Source organism: Octodon degus, unplaced genomic scaffold (assembly GCF_000260255.1).
Source record: "Octodon degus isolate 3935 unplaced genomic scaffold, OctDeg1.0 scaffold00070, whole genome shotgun sequence".
NCBI classification, from domain to species: domain Eukaryota; kingdom Metazoa; phylum Chordata; class Mammalia; order Rodentia; family Octodontidae; genus Octodon; species Octodon degus.
The window spans coordinates 5,771,009-5,793,390 of record NW_004524646.1 but is presented as its reverse complement, the minus strand read 5'-3'; the positions used below and the strand labels follow the sequence as shown (position 1 = coordinate 5,793,390).

General features: G+C 55.3%; 1 protein-coding gene across 1 annotated transcript in view; it reads right to left on the bottom strand.

Annotated features, from left to right (window-relative positions):
• Itpk1 (inositol-tetrakisphosphate 1-kinase) overlaps positions 1-22,382 on the bottom strand; it is a 148,285-nt gene that overhangs the window by 53,076 nt on the left and 72,827 nt on the right. The window contains exon 3 of the mRNA XM_004635154.2: positions 9,725-9,850. Coding sequence (XP_004635211.1) covers positions 9,725-9,850 — 126 coding nt within the window. The remainder of the gene's footprint in view (positions 1-9,724; positions 9,851-22,382) is intronic.

Genomic DNA, 22,382 nt, shown 5'->3' with positions numbered 1-22,382 from the left:
AAAGGCTCAAAAGGACCAAGGGAAGCTGGGGCACCAGGCCCTGGCCACATATAACCCACAGCACCAGCAGGGCAGAGGGAAGCCCCATTCCAGGTGGAAGAAGGAGCTGGAAAGGATTGTGGGGGCCGAGCTGGGGTCTAAGCACCCAGAAAAACAAGCAAAAGCACCCCTGGCTACGTGGTGCTGCGCATCCTCGGTCACCTCCTACGTGGACGGAGGCATCACACACCTGACTCAGCCACCTACAAGGAGCAGAATGAGCGGGACTGGGAGAAACGTGATTCCATGGGGAGTAGCTGCTGTTCAGGAGCTGGCATAAAAGCCCTTGAAAATGTCGCCCTGGTCAAAAATTAACCCTGAGAGCTACAGAGGTGTGAGGTGGAGACTGAACGCTGTTACTCTGAGTCAGGCACTCTCTCCTTTCCTTCCTGACCCTCTAACGAAACAGTGCCTTGCTTTTTGTCCCCGGATCTCAGCACCAAAGCTCTAAGCTTCTTCTGTCTTCCCTTGTAGGAGGTAGACCAGACACCTGGCTGGAGCTGCTCACCTGACAGATGTCACATGTCCTCTGCCCTGGTGCCACAATACTTTTGTGTCCTCTGAGCAACTGGGGAAAAGAGACACCACACTTGGTTTGCAGGGCCAGGAATAGACCTGGAGAAGGCACTGCCCCACAGGACAGAAGCTGGGACACTCCACCTGTGGATCACAGGCTGTGGGGTAGGGGGGTCTCCGGGGCAGCTGGTCCCAGGCCACATTCAGTATGGCACCCCACTCTCGGCAGCAGCCCCTCACCTCCTCATATACTTGCAAGCACCTGCTCAGGAGAGCCTGCAGCACCCTCCCCCAACCACCACAACCACATTTGACTCCGAGGCAGCTTCCCTAGATCCAGGCCAAACCCCTGGGGGCCACAGCCTCCCCTGCCCTCTCCACCCAGGGCTTGGCCACAGCCAGGACTCAGGGCTTCTACATTAGCATCCCAGGGAGGACGGGGCCCTGGAATCACATGGGCTGCACTGGTGCTGCTGAACTCTAGAACGACCAAGGGTCACTCGGGCCAGAAGATCCTGGGCTCCTTGCCTCTGCCTGCAGCAACCTTGGCTTTCTGACCTCCAGCAGGCTCTGACTGTGTGAGGGCAGAGTGTACTTCCTGCCACATGATGCTGCTGACTAACCCGGTGCTATCTGTGCTAATCGAAACAGTGGGCGAGTTCAGAGGTAGACGTCCTGCCACTAGGCCTTGCTACAGGCAGGGGGCTCTTCCTCTTCAGAGAGCTTTGGAACTAGAAAATGGTACTATGTGGTTCAACTCAAGATCATTCGAGAGAGGTCATTTATTCTCAAAGACCTGGCCAGAGTTCCTGAGAAGCCACCACACACAGGTCTGGCCCTGGCCTGCCCTCTAGACTGATGTGGATGTGCTCCCCAGGCCACTGTGCTCAGTGGCCTGGGTCATCTCGAGCCCATGGGTCCTGTAACACACTGGGCCCTCCACCTACTTCCATCTCCTCTCATTCCAGGACAGGCTCTGTGCTATCCTTTCAGGCCTCAGCCCAAGTGTCAACTCCTTGGGGAGCATCAGTGACAAGTGTGTCCCTGGTTATCACAGGCCTTGATTCGTTTTCTCCTAGTATAATTGGGGCTGTGCTACTTTCTATTCTATTTACTTGCATTTGGTTTGCACGACCCGTTCTTCAAAGTGCACGTGGGAGCACACACACACACACACACACACACACACACACACAGCTCCAGGGACTGTGTTTTATTTGCTGCATCTGCAATGTGATTCTGGACACACAGTGATCATTTAAGATCTGCTGAATGACTGAGTGCATGACCCGAACAGTTCTTTGATGCGTGAGTAGGCTCACTGATCAGTGCAAAGACTGACGTGGGCAGATTAGGCCTGAAGGAGAGGTGTGAAGCCAGGAGATTGGATGCCTGAGGCGCAGGGCACGGGTGTGCAGGGAGGGCCTCGGAGACGTCCTCACACCTTCCTCCGTGTAGTCCCACAGGGTCAAGCTCAGCAGAGGCCCGGCACGTAGTCTGCCTGGAGGTGGTGGAAGGCTCAATGGACTTCACTCTAGCACGCAGCCCACAGCTGCAGCACAGAAATAAGTCAGGAAGTCACGTCCCTATAACAATCCAGGAGAATGGAAAACAAGATGCCCACGCTGCTCAGCTGCTGCTGCTGAAAAACCTAGCAGGGCTAGGGAGATAGCTCCATGGCACAGGCACCTGCCAGGCAAGCACAAGGTCCTGAGTTAGACTCCCGGAACCAAAACATAAGCAGCTCAGGAGGCCACAGTCCTCTTGAGGTGAAGTCTCAATGACTAAACTCCAGGTGCCAGGCCAGCGTGACCTCAGCAGTTCCGCTTACTCACAGGAGTGACTTCCCTGGCTACCCTGGCCTCTCAGAGCTGCTGAAGCCATCTCTTACGAGATGCAGTGGTGCCCAGACAGGGACGACTGCTCACCCCTGACATCTGCCAGGACCCGCAGACACTACCGGTCGTCACACGGGCTGTGGTGAGGCACTGCTGGCACCTAACGGGTAGAGGCCAGTCAGGCCGCTTGACATCCTGGATGGCACAGGACAGGCCCTAACATCACAGGATAATCTCGCTCAAGATACCAACAGTGTGGGGCTGAGCAATCTTCAGATAACATGTGTAAGTCTTTTCTACAACTGTGGAAAACATAGGATTTATAAACACTGCACTTCTAAAGCTACATGAGGCCACCCTGAGCTGCTTCAGAACGCTGTCTACGTACGCACAGAGGGCCAGGGCCAGTGCACAGCTCAGGCTCCAGCTTCCAGAGGCCCTGTCCCGCCACTCACTATCTGGGCTGTACAAGACGGCCCTGCGCTGGGGGGAAAGAGCCGCAGGTCCGCCCTGAACCCAGGCTTCCTTCACGTGGGAAATGCCTGCGCTCAGCTACTGGCACAAAAAGTGCCACCCTCCCTCCTGCGACAGAAAGAGCAGCTCCCGGCCACCCACGGGGCCTGGCCCAGCCTCAGCACACAATGGCTTGATTGTGTGACTGTCTCCACCAGGGGAGGAGTGGCCTTGTGACCCAAGCAGCCGTTACCTCAAGGCTGACCTCGTGGTCACCCAGGACAGGGTCTGGTCCTCTGGGACTGGGATGTGGTCAATTCTGCCTCCGCTGGCATCTGCTGACCCACAGTTTGTCACTGCATGGCGCCATCGAGGTCAGAGGCAATCCCAGAAGACAAACCTCTTTCTTAAGTGACCCTGGGTCACTGATCTATACACCAGGGGTAGTGGCAGCCATCAGCTGCTGGCCTAAGCCCCTTGTGACATATCTGCAAGGAATGTGAGCTACAATCCTGGCCTTGCTGCTCTCTAACCGATCCCAGGAAGGTAATGACATTCTTGGGCCTGAGTTTGCCTGCCTAAAAAATGGGAAGGAATTCCATTATCCCTGGGACTGAAATGAGGATCAAATAGTAAGAGACAAAGAGGACCAAGGTAGGGTGGGTCACATGGGATTCACTCAGCCAGAGGTCTCATGTGGCTGAGCGGTGACAGCGTGAACTTTTCACTGGGACCTGCAGCCCTCGCTCTAGCCCACCAGCCCCCCCATGTGAAGCCAACGGCAGCTCACTAGACTCTGTGGTATTGTGTAACCACTCGTGGGCTTAGGTGCTGCCTTCCTGGTCCTGGGTCTCAAGCTCAGAACAACAGGGGCCTTTGTTCCTCCTGCGTCCTCTCCACAGCCCCAGCTCTGCAGCACAGCGCACATCCCATGCCTGCAACTGCCGGGTGAGCACCTGTGGCTACCAACGCAGCTCCACCCAGTGTGCCAGGGCTGTGGGGTAGCCTTGGGGCTGTCCCTGGGTGGCTCCCACTGTCACTGTCTCACATGCCATCCAGCATGCTCCCCAGGCCACAGGCAAGGCCACCTGATCCAAGAGGGCTAGCTGCTGGCTGGAGCCTTCGCAAGCCCAGCCCCTCAGGCTAAGTCCATCCACGGTTCCTCTGCCCCTCTCAGGCATGCTGCTCCCAAGGAACCATTCATAATCACTGCCTTACAGATTCCAATTACAACTGAGAACTTTCACACCCAGAGCTACAGGCAAGGCTGAGGGCGGGGCTGGTGCCTCTGACTGAGACGTCAGTTTTGTGACCAAGTGCTCCTGCATGCTGGGCCTGTGTGGAGTGGTCTGCACGTACGAGCACACCTCAGCGCCTATACACATGCACGACGGATGCACACACCCACGCACGACACTCCCGGCCCGTTATAAGGGCATCACACATGTTAATTCATTTTTAAAAACTAGGAAGTATCTTAATTTTTTAAGAAAAGGAACTGCACAGCACTTGCCCTCCACGTGTAGGAAATACAACTTTCCCTACCTCCAAAGTACACTGTAGGCCCAGACAGGCCAGTGTAGTGTGAAAGTCCATGTCACTGTGGGTCACTTTATTGCTTTTCTGCCCTCCAGCCACGGCGACCTGTCAGGCTGCTCAGTCATCTTGGGTCCTTCCTGGGCACCCCACAGAGCTGCAGACCTACAGCGCCGAGGCTTGAGCCGGACACCAGGCAGCACCAGGCATCAGGAGCTGCTTGTTCCATCACCAAAACCTGGCCTCATTCAACTGGCCAGCAGGAAAGCTGTGAAGGCCCTGCCTACCACCAGAGCCTGAGCCTGCGCTTCTCTGGGACAGCCAGGCCCACCCTCCCTGCCTGTGCCCTGAGGACCTGCTCCTGCCCCTGGCTGGCAGCCACTGGAAGGTAACTAAATGGAGTCACTAATAAAGAGCCAGTGCTGTCCAGTGTGCCCTCTCTGCCTCCTTGGGGACAAGAAAAGTGCTCCCTTCCCAGACTTGTTTTATACAAGTGAACGCCAAGAGAGGGAGAGCAGTGGGGCTTTGCCCTGTCCCAGCCAGGGCAGGGGATGCAAGACGACAGGGCACCTAGGGCCGAGGACAATTGGGGTACGACCAGGCCCTCAAGTCACGAGCTCCCTCGTCATCTGGGAAACACCCAGCTAGATGACTAAGGTGTCCCCGCCTGCTCAGAGTTCATCTAACACTGGCAACACCCGTCCCCTCCCACAGGGCCACTCTGCCAACCAGACCTACTCTTATTGCTACCATCCTGACCCCCTGATCCCTCTGCAGGAGAAAGTTCAAGCTCCATGGCCTGGTATGAAATCATGCCGGGATCTGGCCTGCCACACCTCCTTCCATCCCTACTGGTTCCTGCAAATAGCCCGCACATGCCTGCAAGCCTGTGCCTTCTGCCTCATAGATCCTCACAGCCTGTTCCCTCTCCCAGCTGCCCAGCAAGGCTGGCACCTTGCCCCTGGCCCATTGGGTACACTACACAAGGCTCACCCAGCACAAGGCAGCACTCTGTATGCACCTACGATGAGCACACAGGAGTCTGGGCGATGGTGGGGACACCAAGAACAGATGCACCCCACCCCTGCATGCGGAGGGGCAGACAGCACCCTCTAAATATGTGAGAAAGAGAAGCAATGTCAGGAGAGCAGAGGCCAGGAGCTGTGTCTCATGACCATGGAAAATGCTCCTTGGGAGGCCCTCCCCACAGGGGGCTAAAGGCACTGTTACGCAAAGGCACTGGAGTGAGCAACAGCAGGCCTAAACTGCTGCTGTGGGAGGGAGGGTCAGAATGTGGAGGAAAGGACAGGCGGGGCAGAATGAGGCTGAGGAGAGAGGTAGCCACCAGGTCACTAGGACCCACGGGCCACGTTAATGATCAGGTATAATTCCACAACAGGGAGAAGTGTGCAGCAATCCAGACTGTGACAAGGGCTGGGTCTCCCTAACTCGGCCCTTCCCAGTGCCCTGGTCTGCCCTCCCAAGGGAGAACATGTGGATGGTGCTCGGCACTGTGGAGGACACTGTCCTTGGAGAAAGTGTTCAGAGGGGTGCGCCAGGAATACGGGGTGCATTAAAGTCCTTTCAGCTGATCAGAATGCAAGAAGAAGCTGTGCAGATTCCATTCAGAAAAAATCCCTCCAGATGAAGACCATATAACATCACTATGACCCCAGGTCTAGGGTCTAAAGAGCAGCAGCACAGGGGGCCACGCCCCCAAGGCATAAGGAGTGACAGCAAGGAGAAGGTGCCCATTGTTCCCCTGAAGAAGTTGCTTGGGGAGCCCGGAGGCCCCTGGGGTTCTGCCCAGCCCCATGCACCCCATGGGCAGGGTCCTCGAGGGACCTCTGTCACATCTGTGCATTGATAACCAAATCTCAGGCAGAGCTGGGTGGCACCGGGCTGCTGGCTCCACAAGAACACGAGCAGAAAAACAACTGAATCATCCCAACGACTGTCCAAGTCAAGCCGCTCTGAGGCTGATCAAAAAGGAAAAAAGCAAATCAAAACAGCAACAGTATGGGGGGTGGCTTCTATGGCAACCAGCCTGAATGACCTACGATATGCCCAGGCCCACCCGATCCCATCTGTCTAAGCAGGCAGCTGGAGGGAAGCATGGCCACTCAGCTCAGGGTCCCTTCTGCCCCTGGGGGTCAGAGGTCTATGGAAACATCCCATTGTGGAAGGTTCTGAGGCTACCAGGAGTGGCTCAAAAACCTAACTCTTTCCATGCACATCATCTGCCTCCAAATACTTCCCCAGGACAGCAACACAGCCTCAAGAGGACCTTTCAGGCAGTGGCAGACCACCCCAACTGTTCTACTGCTCACAACAAAATGCAGAAGGGCTGCTTTGCAAGCCCTAGGCTCCCACCTCTGCAACTGATAGGCCACTGACTGGCTTCCCTGTGCCTGCCAGTCCCCAAACCACAATAATGCCTCCTTATTAATAGCCCAAAGATAAAAAGTAAAACGATCTAAAGACAAAGGGCATGGTCAAGGTCAAATGTCAGAGGTAAAAGTCAAGGCCCACGTGGCCCAGCTCTGAGCCTGCACCTCTGCTACCTATGCAGAGGGAGATGACCAGGTCAGCATGCACGGCACCACGACTGGGGGCAGAGGGAAGCTTTTCCATGCCCTCACCATTTAAGTGCCCTCCTTCCACACCAGCCCTTGCTTGTCTGCTCTCACCCTGGAGCCTCTGGAATGCACAGCCCACACACTTTTCCCTAAAGGATTGTTCTGTTCACAAAGGAGGAAGCTTCCTGGCCTTATCAGATAGCTGGCTTCTTACTGAAATACCAACTGCAATGAAAATTTATCCCAGAAGTGTGGGAGTTAGAAGATTATCTTGAGGTCACCACCTTGCCTAGGGTCAAAGGGGTGTGTGACCTGGATGGGACAGACTCAGGGACCCAGCCAAGACCCTCCCTGGGAAACATACCCAGTGGCAGGTAGTCGTAAGCTCCACATCCCCTGGGTCCCCTCTGATATGCTCTTCTGCCCAGAACAGCAGACCCACCTGTGGTTCTGAACATATCCAAGGCCACCACCCAGGAATGGCTGTCCCATAACTCCTAGAGCACCAGGACCAGCTGAGGGTGACACCTTCAGAGAAGGATGGTACAGTTCTAACAGAGGGAGCTGTGGAAGCCACACTGGAAGCCCAACAGCAGGAAGGGGTGAGTTCTCAGCACACCTGAGGCACTGCATATATGTGGCCCTGACTACCATGGGCATCTCATTTTAATGACAACAAAACTGTCATGCAGGGTGGGTATCGGCTGTGAGGCCTGTTGGTCAGATCTCCCTCTCTGGGGAGGCCAGATGGGGATAGCAAGGTTCACCCAGCACAGGTTCAAATCCCATCTCACTGCCTCCTAATTATGGAGACCTGAGCAAGACGCCCGACCTTCCTGCACCTGTTTCCTCATCCATATGGGGGCGCCAGAAAATCTTATTGCTCAATAAGCATATGAGTTAATATTTATAAAGTACTTTACAACAGGGCTTGGCACATCATGACTGCTCTGCAAATGTTTCCGGCTATAATAACGATTGCTATCATTAAGCACTGCCCGCCTGCCCAAATAGCTCAGCAGGGTCCTCACAAGGCCACCATCATGCCGTTCATCCCGCAGGTATCCCTGCCCCAAAGGTCTCTGTAGCTCCCCAGAGAGCATCACGGGATGCACCAGACATGTGGAGGCCTCCTAGAGAAGGCAAGGTGGAGCAGAGGTGGACAGCCCCAGGCTGAGGAAGGGCACTGCAGTAGTGGTCACCACCTGGGGCTGCACCCATCACAGTAACAGGGCAGGGGCCCAAGAAGGCAGAGGAGCCACCCTGTGCACAGAGCAGGGAGTCCCCTGAGAAAGCCCAGACTGCACCGTGGCTCTGCTGGGTTCCCATGGAGACCCTGCACATACTCCTGACTCTCAGTTTCCTAGTTATAAAACAAGGCAGGTAAGTCCTGCCCCAAGAGGTTGTGGAGATCAAACGGGCCCAGGGTGAGCGAGTGCTTTCAGGCTCACGCTCCATGGACCAGGCAGGGACCCTGGATGCAGTCAGTCAACCAGGCAAGTGTTTCCTGTTTGCTCATGTTTGAACCCACTCGGCAAGTACAGTGTGGATCTCCAGGGAGCACATGCTGGGGCTGGGCATGGTAGCAACATTCCACATCTGCTCTGTCCAACAGGCCAGAGATCTTCCTGCGACCAGCACCCAGTTTACAGATAAGAAAGCTGAGGCGCCATGAAGGCACAGAGAACCATGCCCATGCCTTTTCCATGGCCCCAGCCCCATGGGAAGAGACAGCCCAGCAAGCAGGAGGGACACTGGGCTGCTGGCAGGGCCACACGATGTGAGAGCACCTCCCCACCCCCCTCAGCCCCGTACCACCAGGCCCAGAGGCCCGGAGCAGTTGCAGCAGGTCGAGGCCCACTCCTGGGTGGCAAGCAGGGTTTTGTGGCAGGCAGCTGGCCCAGGAAGCAGGCAAGGGCTTGGAAAGTGAGGCGGCTGAGGCCTGTGGCTCGGACTGCGTGGGAAAGAAGAGCATCGTGAGCAGCACAGCTCTGTGCGACAAGAGCCCCTTTGTCCTGATGGACAGAAGTAGATGCCAAGCTAGAGTTATCACACAGAAGTGCTAGCTCAGGCCGAGGAAGGCCTGGGGAACAGCCACTATTCCGGCTGCATTTTTGCTGATAATATGACTTTGTCTTTCGTGACCCTGAGCTGAAGAATCACATCTGACCACAGCAGCAAACACACAGCCCAGGCCAGCAGCAGCAGTAGCAACTGCCCGACATGAAGACCCCAAGGTGGCCAGTGAGTTGCTCTGGGGTCAGAACCAGGAGGCTGCTGAGGAAATGGGTGAGAGGACTCAGTACCACATCTCCAGCGCTACTCAACAAGGAGCCCACGCGGCCAAGGCAACAGGCTCCGGGCGGGCTCACCAGCAAGGCCCGACTTAGTTCAAGGTCCTCGGGGTCTTCCTGCTCGAGCACAGCAAAAACGGTCTCATCCCTATGCCAACTCAGAGCCAGGGGCCAGGGCTGAGCATCCCTGTGCTGAGGAGTTAGCGGTCACATCTGGATTCACAGTGATCTGACCACATCCACATAAGCTGGGTAGAGGGTGGCACTGGCCCTGGGTGTCTGTCCTATGAGACTGAGGCCTCACTTGCAGAGAAGTGCTCGCCAGGAAGCACGCCTTTCCAGGGGCAGAACCACTTCTGTGGGCTGCACATTGAGATGGCAGCTACAGCTCCATCGGTAGCTTATGGCAGTTCCCAGGTCTCTCCTCTGCCTGCTGCGGGTCCCGTAGCCAGCAGCTGCCCTCACTCACCTGGAACCTGTGCACCAGCTCCAGGGACTGGCTGTCATTCTGGTCAGCTTCGAGGATGACATCTGTCAGCTTGTGGATGATGACGTCTAGGGGGCCCTGCTCCTCAATCGGCCGGCTGAGATTCAGCTGCGTGGGGAACAAGATGAAGGCAGCAAGGTTAGCACCTGCATCGCTGCCCCTTCTACACAAGACCCTGAGCCCCATGGACCACCACGCCCCTGTGGCACGTGGTGAGAGGACCACTCGCCAGGCTCGCCACCAGGGCAGGGCAGGTCAAGGCCCCTTGGGGTGCTCCTGCTCCAAGTGCAAGCAGAATCTGTTCATCCACCTTGTGCAAAATGCCCGTGGGACTGACAGCTCGTCTCTCTCCCTAACTCCTTGACGGCAGGGTCCTCATTGTCACTTCTGGTCCCCATGCCCATTCCCCATACCCTGTGCCACCCAGGGGCAGAAAACACATAAGCAGGCAATGCTAAAAAAGTTATGTTAAAAAATAAATAAATAAAGCATAAACTGCTTTTCATAGGGGAGGTGGGCTCAAAGGTTAAGCAAAATGAATGAAGTCAGGGAGCCTAGCCTGACCTTGTATCTGAGTGAATGCTCTTAAAAAGCACAGTCTCAGCAAAGCTGTGGTCCTGGCAACTCTAGGAGCTGTTGCCTCAGAAGCCCAGCCAGACCTGCACTGGGCTGAGACGTGGACTTCTCGTGAACTGCAGTGCAAAAGAAGGCAGCCCGCAATCAGGGCCGCACATCTCACGCAGCTCCACGGGGCAGTGAGCCTATCTTTTCAAGAACCCAGGCTGGGGAGCCCCCAAGGGAGCCAGAGCTGCTGGCTGACAGTCGGCATCCCCTGATCCCAAGCCAGGAACACCTGCCAACAGCCAGCGCAGCCTGACACCAGGCTTCCTGAGCGGCCAGATGCCTGCCGCCAGCGCACGGCCACTACCACCTGCAAGGCCTATCCCATGGTAGCTGTGGCGCCAGCCCGGCACCTGGCTGACCCCACAAGGCCTCAGCCGAGGCCAGAAAAGGCCATGAGCCCCACCCTGCCTCATCCCTGCCCAGTGCACCTCCTCTAGGATTCAATGCTTTCTCTCCACTGTCATCAAATGCTAGCTACAAAGGATCACTCCAAGCAGGAATGGTGCTCAGAGTTTACATGTGCTTGTGCTGTTTTATTTCCAACCACTGTGAGAGACAATTTTACAATGAGGAGTGGAGAACAGATGCTTAACACCTACCTCCCTGGGACCTCAGCAAGAAGAAGCAGAGGGACTAGGGTGCAAATCGGGACCTAGTACTGTGCTTGGCGCTCAGTCTGTCCACCACCCCAGGTCTTCTCTGGCTTAGTGCCCCCTCAGTGCCCTGGGAGGCCTTGCCACTGATAGTCAGGACAACCAGAGGCACCAGCAGAGATGGGCAGGAGGGAGCTGCTGGGTGTTTACTCTACCATCTTCAAGTTTCTCATGATCCCCTGCCTGGCCACCTGTTGTGTTTCCAACGGCAGCCACAACCCCTCTCCCAAAACAGCTATCTCCAGGGCTCGAGCTACACTTTGGTCCTCTGGTCCCCCAGGCCTTGGGGTAGTGACAGCTCACCACACTTGTTCACCCTGGGGCACTCTGCTCCTTATGGGCTCCTCATGCCTGCCCATACCCAGGCATGTACAGTAGTGGATTTTACGTTTTCAGAACATACAAGTTCTTTCCTGCTGATCTTATCTCCTCTTTTTTGTTGTTTGCCAGGGAAAATGTTAAGGGATCTCCCCTATTTAAGGGGAAAAAGTAAACCTGAGACCTCACAAGGAGACTGAAGAATACACTTCTCTCCCCATGGTGACGAGGCTGTGCACAATACAAGAGAACAGCAAGACCCAGACGGCTGAGGCCCTGGAGGAGGACAGAGGTGGCATGGCCCAGATGTCTTCCTGAGACCTACCTAGCACAGGCACTGAGGACAAACTTCTCCCTTCTCAGCCCGGGACACAGAGAACCTGGGATAAAAAAGTGACAACCAAACCAAGCAACAGGAAGCAGACGGACACCAGGCAGCAGAGTTCCTGTGCCAGCTCCTACCAAGTTGCCAGCTGACCTGGGTCTGCCATGTCTATGGCTTCAGGGTCCCCTGGAGTAAAAAGGGCAAACTCCAAGGGCCTTTCCAGTTCAATTTGCCTACTACCTTACAGGACATTCGGATCCAACCCCTCTTGCCCCAAAAAGCAGAGTCGGAAGGAAGGTAGAGAAGTCAGTGGAAAGAGACAGAAGAGGGACTGGTAAGGTGCTACAGATGCCAACCCTTCCTGCTGTGCGCCATTATGACAGGCACCACACCAGGAGGCCAATATTTTCGGACCAAAACAGTTACAAACACAGTAACACAGGACACAAATCACACAGCTGGCACAACCACACCTGTCACCCATGTCTCCAAAGACAACTCCCCAGGTCTCCCTGCAGCACTGGAGACGGAAATCAGCCTGGGAGGCATGGAAGCACACACCTACAATCCCAGCACTCAGGAAGCTAAGGCAGGAAGATCACCATGAGTTTGAGGCCAGCCAGAGCTACACAGTGAGTTCAAGTCCAATCTGAAATATATAGTGAGACTCAAAAACAGAGAAAATAAGAAACCAGCAAGGGAGGGGTCGGGGGTCCCCTGAGGATTTGCGAAGGAGGTGGACAGGGAGATACCTCTGTACCAGCCTAAAGCATGCGGGCCTAACAACAGTAGGCTGTTTGGAAAATAAGCCCTCTGCGTTCCTGGCTGCACCGCTGAAGGTAAACAGTTGAGATCTGGAAGCTAGCCACTTTGCTCTGTGTATTTTCCAAGCTTTTTTATGCCAGTAAAGCTTTTGTAGGAGAACAGCACCAAGCTCAGGTGCTCTGGCTGCTGCCTCTCCTGCACCATCTTTGCAGGCCACAATCAGGGCCACTGTGGCTCTAGAGGCTCTTCAGGTACCTCCTTTTCCCAAGTGGCTGGCTGGAACACCTCACTCTGAAAGACTCTATTCTGCTGCAAACACCTCACGGGAGCCTCAAATCACCTCACTGGCTGGGAAGGCGGTGGCCAGGCCTCAATGGGCAGACAGGGCATCATGGGAGAGACAGCGTGGCTGCAGGGAGTACCTCGTAGTGGATTTCTAACTGGTGGTCAACTTATTACACACTGCTGAATTAAACTAGCATGGTGCTGGGTCCAGGAGGCCCACTTGAGGGTTGCTGCCAGCAGCATAAAGGCAGAACGGAAGCTGCCAAAAACACTGTTAGGAATTGCTGACTGGAGAAGCTGTTGGAAGCTGCTAGTTCTCTTGGGCTGTTCTGCTGGAAGATCTTGTCATGCTGATTTTGCTGATGAACTTTGAAGGAATTCTGGTCATCTTGAGCATCGCTTCCTGGCTCCAGAGAAGATGGTGCACAGCTCAGTCTCCTGGAGAAGCTTGTCTCATTGGCTTTCCTGATGGGAACTCAGCTTCCCTCATCGCCGGAGGGGCTCAGGACCTCACCGTTGCTGAGGATGGCTCTGTACTTTGGGGAAGCTCTGGTGCTTACCTTGAGGGTTGCATCCCGGCTCCAGTTCAGATCCCTCAGCCTGCTGGCACAGGTCCTTCATCCAGCTGGCATAGACTTCCTAGCTTCCACCACTTTGGGCCTTCCCAGCACGGATCCGTGAAGTCAGATCCAGGCCCTCAGCTGGAGGTTTTAGTGTTGTGTGTGAACAGATTTCCTGCACTTCTTACATACGATTCTTGGGTAACTCATTATAAAATACTATTATAAAATGTGTCCTGTACTATATTGTTCCCCTTGCAACAACCCCAAACCATGACAGACCCCATAGGAGAGGGGCTGCTGCAGAGGAGGGGACCCTAAGGGAAGGAGGCTCCAGCAGGGGGGATACTACAGTCTCCGGATGGGCCTGGGCACAAGCAAGCAGCTCCAGTTTGTCGTTCTGTTTTTCTGACTACACTCTGCCCCCAGGAAAGAGACCATTTCCAGGGACTTCTTGTTCTCTTCTGGAGCAGGGATCCAATTCATCCCTCTCAGCACAGACTGAGGACACTGATGAAAGGGCCGCCCGCTGAGGCCAGAGGAGGCCCATGGGCACTGTGTCTCCAGGTCACGCCACACTGCGAGGCCACTGCTAGACACAGCTCTGAGTAGCAAGCAGGGCTCAGAATTTGGGGAGAACAAGAAGCCAGCGTTTCCTCAGTCACAAAGCAGCAAGGCTTGTGGGAGAGGGGTGCTGGGAGGAGAGGGGAGAACAGCTTGCACACTCCAGTGGCCCAGGAGTGACCTTTGCCTCCCAAAATAATTAACCCCATCATGCCCAGCTATTAAGCAGGGTGAGCCCAGCCAACAGAATGACCTGGCCCCTGCACCTGTACCAGGGAGGGGCAGGGGCAAGCCAGGCCTGGAACCCACCCACCCCTGCTATCTCTGGGGAAGGTCACTCAGCCACTCCACAGCAGCATCCACATTCATAGAATGAGGACACAAGTGACTCATCCCTCACCTCACAGGGCTGCTTCATTCAAGAACAAAAGTTCACATTTCACGCTTCTCAACTTACCCCTCCCCAGCAGGAAGCAGCATGACTCCCTCCCCACACCTTTACCCGAGGTGCTTGGTGCTCCCTACGCAACTGCTCCACGACCTCCAGATACACAGCCACTTCTTCAACTCGCTGTTTCCGTGGGACTGCGGCATCGCCTCTGGCTCTGGAGTCCCTCACCGCAAAGCCTGTGGCACCACAGGATCAAGGGAGTACAGGGCTGCCGTACAAGACCTACAGATTCCTGAACAGCCCACACAGGCTGCCACGACTCGGACGCCTGCAGGGCTGGCACCTTCTCAGAACCTTGACTTCATCTCTGAAGCATGAAGCCTCAGTGGCAAAGCCCTGGCCCGAAGCTCCTGCACACTTGCTCCGTACCAGGCTTTGCTCTGAACTTGCTGCCTGCAGGGTCTCCTGAAATTCTCACAACAATCTGACGCACAGCCCATGAGGGGCAAAGCAATTAAATGAGGCCAGGAGGTCTCAAAGCTTCAGAGGCATTGTCACCAGTGCCCCACACCCAGTAAATGTCAGCTATGGTACTTTCCTCTCCTTGCTATTCCACTCCTACTGATGAGGGAACCTCCCTGGTACTGTGCCAATGACAGCCCAACACAGGCCAGAACACGACTCTGCAAAGCCTCGGCTAACTTCTACTGGCTGACAGTAGAGGCCTCAAAAGTACACGCTGCCACCCCAAAACTTGCTGTCCTCAGGTATGACGACCAGCCCTTAAGAAGTGACTACTCTCGGAGACATGCTAACAAACACCGGCTCTGTGGGGCACACACAAGGAAACAGTCACAGGGGGGTGAGTGACATCCAAGGGCATGGAGTTAGAGTACCACGGAAAGCCAGCTCCTTAAACAGCCAGAAAGCTGAAGCTGAAGCAGAATGGGAGCCCCAGGCCTCTTTCCTGCCAAGGCCAGACACTACTCCACTCCAGGAGGCATCCTGGGTGCCTCGCTCAGGCTTCTCTTTGCCTCCTCCTTCCCTGGGGACCCGCACAATTAAGTGTTTTCAGCTGCGGCTTCAAACAGATGCCACCTGGTTGGGGTCAAAAGTTGTGCCTCAACCAAAGGTAAAACAAATGTCCCTGGGGCTGGTGAGATGGCTCAGTGGTCTAAAGCACCTGCTTAGAACAAGCTAAGCTAAACAAAAGCACAGGGACAGCGGTTCAATCCCCAGCACCACATGCCAGCCAGCCCCGCCCCCCTGGTGGGCTGAGCTGGCCACACACTAAATAAATAAATAAATAAATAAATAAATAAATAAAACAAATGTCCCACGTGAAGAGGCAACAAGGTATAGGTCTGACTGACGTATGCCTCTAACCTCCATGGTCCAAAGATCCGGGACTAAGTTTACAGTCTCAAAGGCACACGTGGATCTCAGGAAGGAGAGGGTAGGTCTGAGCTCTGCAGGGAAAAGCCCACGGACAGACAACCACCTCTGCGGAGTCCGGGTGCATCTTGCCAGGGCTTTATGCCACAGCAAGCTCAGAGAGGTGATAGAGGTTTTCTGCACATGCAGCCTGCTCCCCAAAGAACTCAGCACGTCCCTCGGGAGCAAGAGAACACCTGTGCCTAGCCACCAAGACCAGCAGGTTGGGCCAAGGATGGCGCCTCAGGGAAGAAGACTGCCACATACCGACTCTGACTGCGTCCCGGTTTCTCATAACTGCTTTCCAATTAATGGGACAAACAGGAAGCAAGAGCAACCTGCCCAACGATTCACCCCAGGAAGATGAAGAGCCGTAGTAGGACCATGGCCTGACGATGCTGGACTGCAGAGGCCCGTGGACAAGACAGAAGTCCCGAGCACAGAGCAGGCTCCTGCTGACAGCGCATGGCCATCACGGGGCTTAACAAGAGCCACCGAGAGGAAGCCAAAAGGCCTCGACGGAGACAGGTGTGCACTTGTATTACAATCCTGTGCCAAGGTGTTTGCTGTGGAAAATGCTAGAGAGCAAAGCAGGAACAGGACAAGGGGAGGACTGGGAGGACAGGAAGGCCTTTCCTCGTTCCTAGTGCCACACTTCGTGATTACCCACTAAGTGGGTGAAAATGGCTCTGGCCAGTGATCTGTGGGAGAAAGTGGCCCCTCACTTCCCTGCACCTCTCTTAATGACAGGTGTGAGGCCTCCGGGCTCACCCTTCCCCTGACACCGGCCCAGCAACCTCCCAGACAGAAGATGCTGATGTCCTGAGGGGTATGACGGACTGAGACCCTGCGGCCCTTCAGACGGACAGACCACCCGAGTAAGGAAGCTCCCAGGTTTCAGCTGCCAGGCCTTGGGGCCTTGGCGAACACAGCTGCTTTGTCCATCCTCACTGATAAAGACAGGTATCCCTGACCCCAAGTTCTTCTTTCCTTTATTCAAACAGGTGTGGAAAGGATGAGAAATAGGGGAGAAAAGTCAGTTAAAGCAAACAGGTCCCATCTGGGGTTCAGAGATTGTGTTAATTTGGTTTGTTTGGGGTTTTGTTTTTCTATTGCTTGTTTTTTGAGACATCTTGCTATTGCCCTGGTTGGCCTTGCACTTGTGATTCTCCTGTCTCAGCCTCCCAAGTGCTGGGATCATAGGTGTTGGTCAATGTGCCCAGCCCAGCTGGAGCTTTATAGTTTAGTATTCAGATGAAACAGGGGAAGGGGAACTTCCCTTGTAAGGAAGATTACCTGCCTGACCCATTAGGATCAGAAGGCAGAAGCTGAGCAGAGTGAACTGAACCCGGCTCTGCCCAGGCACACAGAGCAGCAGCCCACGGAGCTCCCAGCCTGGCTGCAGGGCCCCTCCAGCCCACGCACCTTGGCTGCTCCACCTTTGTTATTGTTCACAGTGGTGCCGTTGGCCTGAGGGAGCCGACGACGGGAACTAAACCCTCCCTCTGTCGCCAGGCACGTAGCTTCCTGTCCTAAGGGGAAAACACAAACCACAGGCTGGTGATAAAAGGGAAGGAAAGGGACACAGAAGAGACTGGCAGACCTAAAGCCACACAGAGGGGAGTCAAAGGCCACACAACAAAGTCTGACTGCGCTGTGTGCCTGTGGAAGGGAGGTGGAGCGGCGGGAGCTCCCAGCCTGGGGAGGAACCATAGGGTCCTCCTGCCCCAGCGCGCCTTTCTCTGGGACTGGCCGACTCTTCCTCCTGAGGCACCCAAGCACAGAGGCCTCCCCTTCCCCAGGCAGGGGTCAGAAGGCAGGCTGAGTGTCCTGCCAGGCAGACTGGGGAGGGAACGGCCTCCCCCCAGAACTGTCTCCTCACCTGCACAATGAAGCTAAAGACACACCCTTCCTACAGCCATCTCCAGCCTGGGCAAGGGGCCAGGTATTAGTGTGCATGCTCTGTGAGCAGAGTCCAGGGCACAGATGTCAGCTCATGGAGTGGCTCTCGATCATGGGAGGCTGGACCGCTGCCAGCTAAAACAACCTTTCTGGCCCAGCATGGCTCTCCACCAGCACGATCCCAACAATTCGCCCCAACGACCAGGGCCCTTACCACCCGCCAGGTGTGGAACTGAGCAGATACACATTCATGTCCTTGGCAGGGAGGGATCATGGTGACCATTCAGAGATGAGGTCAGGAGACAAAACCACTGAACTGAGCTTGTGTAACCAGGAAGCACAGGCAATGGCCATCTTCTACCCAGGTCCCTGTGTTCTAGGACAGAAGCTCCCAAGTACCCTGCTTTCTGCAGAAAGAGGAGGGGCTGGTGGCACAGCTGGGTAGGCACCTTCCCCCAAGGTGACAGGGAGCTACAGTGTGGCCCAAGATAGGGTCTGAGGGGACACACAGGATCCCCAAGCGGCTTGCCCACAGCTCTAGGAGAAGGAGGGGGCAATTTTGAAATCTCAGCAGGAAGAACCAAAGACCCACCACCATCTGAAAGCTGGGGTCAGGAAGCACAGGAGTTGAGAAGGATTGCTGAGCACACCTAGCTCCTGGACGCCGGGCCAGCCCAACCTGCTGGTGGCCAACACATAGGGCCCTTTTTGTAATCACCAAAAATTAATAAAGCCCATCAATAAGGGGCAGGTGGAACTAGTCATGTAATCCACAGGTGGAACAGCTGGCTGCCATCACAAAGCTTGGGACATGAGCTTGAGAAGGGGCAGCGCCCCATGTGCGGAGAGCTGCAGAGAAAAGGTTCCCCCAGCTGTATCCTTTGCATGCACGGGCTACCTCCAGGCACTCCCACGGCCATCCCCAGGCCAGGGATGAGAAGCCAGTGCGTGTAGGCCTGGGGAAAGGGAGGCTTCTCATGCTATGCACTCTGGAATCTCAGCCAGAGTAACTGTCCAAAGATTTCCAAATTACCAAAAGAATGTAGGCAAAGTACACATTTTAGGGTCAGAAAGCCCTCCCCGCTCCACGCACGCCCCACTGGCAAGTAAGTCTTCGCCCAGCATTTACAACAGCAGCAGCCTAGAGTAGTAAGTTCTTCCCATCTGCTGCTGGTGTGAGCCCTGGCTGTCCTCTCAGGGACACAGCTGAGCAGAGCATCATCCCAGCGGTTGGGGCCCCGGGGTTCCTCTTCGTCCTTGCACCAGACCCTGAGAAGCTTGGCCAACGAGCTCACGCAACGCGACCTGCGGCGCTGGGCCAGCCTCCTGGACGCTGGGGTGGAACGGGATGATGTAGAAGAACTGTTACAGGAGTGCTACTGGTAGCCTGGCCCAGTGCTACCGGGACAGTGACAGCCTCACAGACTGAAGCTCCCAGGGTGGGGACTTCACTTGCAATAAAAACTGTAGGCCGCAGAAAAAAATAAATAAATAAATAAAGTCAGAAGGCCCGGGTTCAAATCCAGCCAGTATGTGACACACACTGAGCGCCTGCTATATGGCAGGCCCAGCTCGAGGCACTTCACAACCGTTCTCTCATATAACTCTCAGCAGGACTGCTGTGGCAGGGCATCTCTCACAGGCGTGCATTCTGGGCCAATCCAATCACAGGACTCTGGTCTTCGGGACTGGGAGCCAAGGAGGATGGCAGGGTGTGTGGCAGTGCCTGGACCTTCAGTCAGCTACTTTCAACCCCTCTGAGCCCATTTCCTCCTCTGTACCTGAGAGCCACGACATCCCTCCAGCATCCAGGCAGACATCAGACCTGGCCCGGAGCAGGCCCTCATGTGGGCACCAGCTCGCCCTGCAGCCCTCCAGTGCTTCCCCAGCCGTAGGCCTCAAGGAGCCTCTGCCTTGAACGCCAGGAGCTGTCTTCTAGGGCCCGGGGCTTCCAGGGTCTGGAGGTGTGGGCAGCTTGGCCTAGCTCACCCCACTGGAAAGCTCACCCTCCTCAGCCTACATCCCTGTGCCATCGCCGAGGTGAAGACGACATCTTACCCCTTTCTGTGGCCGAGAGTGTCCCAGCAAGGTGCCCAGCTGCTTTGTGGGCAAGCTTGTAATGAACTGGTTCCCTGAGCCAGACAGAGACTATCTTCTACCCACCCCCATGCACCCACCCATCCATCCATCCACCTGTCCATTCAGTGTGTACCACGTACTTAAACCACCGCCTCTCCAAGCAAATGTTTTTCCTCTCTTTCATTGAGAAAATGTTAACTGACAGAGATTTTTTTTTTTTTTTAACTCACACAAGGACACTTCTAGGAAAGGGCAGTCCAAACATTCACAAATTTTCAGCCACTTCCTTCCCTACAGTCACCACCTCACTGGTCTTCAGCACCCTGCCCTCTACATCCCCACCACCCAGGTCGGAGCCCCATGCTGGGCTGGAGTTCGGGGTGCTCCAAGGGGCCCTCTAGAGAAGTGCCCAGTCAATGAATTCTCCAAGTCCCAAGTAGCCCCAGGAATAATTGTGATATTCTTGGTCTGGCAGAGCAGAAAAATCCAGGAGTCTCTAGACCAAAGAGCAAGTAAGGACACTGGAACCAGCCCAGTGCCAGCCCCTGAAGGTGTCCCTTGTACAGGACATGTGGCCCACAGGGCATGGGGAGGCCCAGATGCTTTCCAGCAGCTACAGGCAACAATCCCTAGGACCTAAAGGTGCCACTGCCTCTACAGTAACCACAGAAGAGGAAGGGAAAGCACCACCCTTGGGCCGCTGGCACAAATTGCTAGGCTGCATCTTGCCCCCTAAGAGGACTGTAAACACCTGGAGGGCCCCTGCCTTTGGGGTCCCTTTGGAGTCAAGCATAACAAGGGTCAGATGGGCACCAGACAAGCACTCTTTCAAAGCCACAGCAGGGGACAAGGAGGGCAAGAGAGGGAACAACTGGCAGTACCCAAAAGACGGGCATCCTCAGCACACCTCAGCAGGGAAACCGATGGGTGAGCCAGCGTGAGGTGCGACTTCCTCTCTGAGCTCCAGCCAGGTGAACGCAGAGGCAGCCACTGCCCTCCCGCCTCCCTGCCCTTCCCACGCGGATGGGCCGTGAGGCTGGCTGGAAACTGCCCCCCACCCCCAGCACACTGCAGCTGCCTGGTGTGCTCTGCACCTCCATCCCAGCGCCACCACAGCCTCACACAGCAGTGCAGATGTGGTGAGCGAGGTGATGAGCGGGGTGAGTGCACACCCAGCACAGCGACCCGAGAGCACGCAGAACACGGCGCACAGTGTGTCCCACTTGACACCTCTGAAAACATCCACACAGCAGCAGCAGCAGCCCTGTCTGCTGCCACCCTTTATCTAAAATTCAAATAAAAGGAAGCACTGCTGCTTCACAAATCACCCACAAAAGCTGCTCTTTATTCTGTTCAGGTTTTCCCGCAATGGGGCTCTCCTTCCTTGGCCTGTTTTTGTTCCCCCGCTCACCAGTTCAGTAACTCTTGTGAGTGACACTGTGCCCAGGGGAGTTGTGGTTCGTTAAGGTGAGGCCATACTGGAGCAGGGCAGCCCTTAATGCAAAACAATTGGTGTCCTTGCCAAAAAGGGACATCTGGACACAGAGGATGCACTAGGAGAACAGCACAAAGATGAAGGCAGAAATTAGGGTGACAGCCACAAATCCAGGAAGGCCAAAGATCAGCACAGCACCAGCGGAGCAGGCCTGAAACAAATTCTGCCTTGCAGCTTCCAAAGGAAGCAGCACTGCCCACACCTTGACCTCAGACTTCCGTTCTCCAGAGCTGCAAGACAACAAATAGGTGCCTGCTGTTAAGGTGCTGGCATGGCACTTCATGACAGCGGCCCTGGCAAATGCAAGGCCTCAGTAAGGAAGCAACGTCTCAGCTGAGATCTAATTGAGAAGGAACCAGAGAGAGCTGGGGAGACAGAACTGAGCAGAGGACAGCAAGGGCGGCGGGCGAAGCAGCAGCAGCAGCAGCAGCAGCAGAAGCAGAAGCAGCAGCAGCAGCAGCAGCAGCAGCAGCAGCAGCAGCAGCAGCAGCAGCAGCAAGGCCCTGCAGGGTGGAAGCTGGCACACGGAGCCAGGGCTGCTGCACAGAGCCTGCAAGCGCATGACTGGAAGCTGGTGTTCCGGGGTGATGGGAAGCCCCTGAGGACTAGCAGGAGAGCTGAGCACCCTCAGTTTCCTCTAAAGAGACCGCTCCATTCACTAGGCTGACACACATGAGGAGCCACGGCCTTCCTTCGTACGAGGAAGCACGAATTCCAAGGCAGCTGTCATCTCTGTGGCTCTGTGAAACATGAGGCAGGGAGGAGAGCTTTAAACACCATAATGCTTTGAGGAGCACGGCAGGCTGTGAGCACGGAGCCCAGTCAACGCCAAGGCCTTGGGTGGACTTTAAAAGCCGGTGAGGGGCGAGCAGCTGCCAACCCCAGACGATCCCACTTCTCCACCCAAACCTTCTCCCTTCTCCTACCCCGGCTGAGGCCCTGGATATTTTTTGTGCTGACAAGGGAAAACACATCTGCGTCTGAATACTTCCTTTATCTCCACCCTCCTCCCAGAATGGCAACTGCAGCCCCCGCTCCAAGTGGCTAAGAAATCTCCAAGCCCAGAATATTCTGTGTGCATCCTCTTCGACAATAAGGTGGGAAAGCTTGAGTCAAATTTCTACAAAGTCTGTATGGATTCTTTTTTAAGCCTGAAGATTAAAAATATTCACTTCTTCCCAATTCAAAAACAGCATCCCTTGAGACAATTTCCAACCTAGAACTTGATATAACATTCATAAAAGA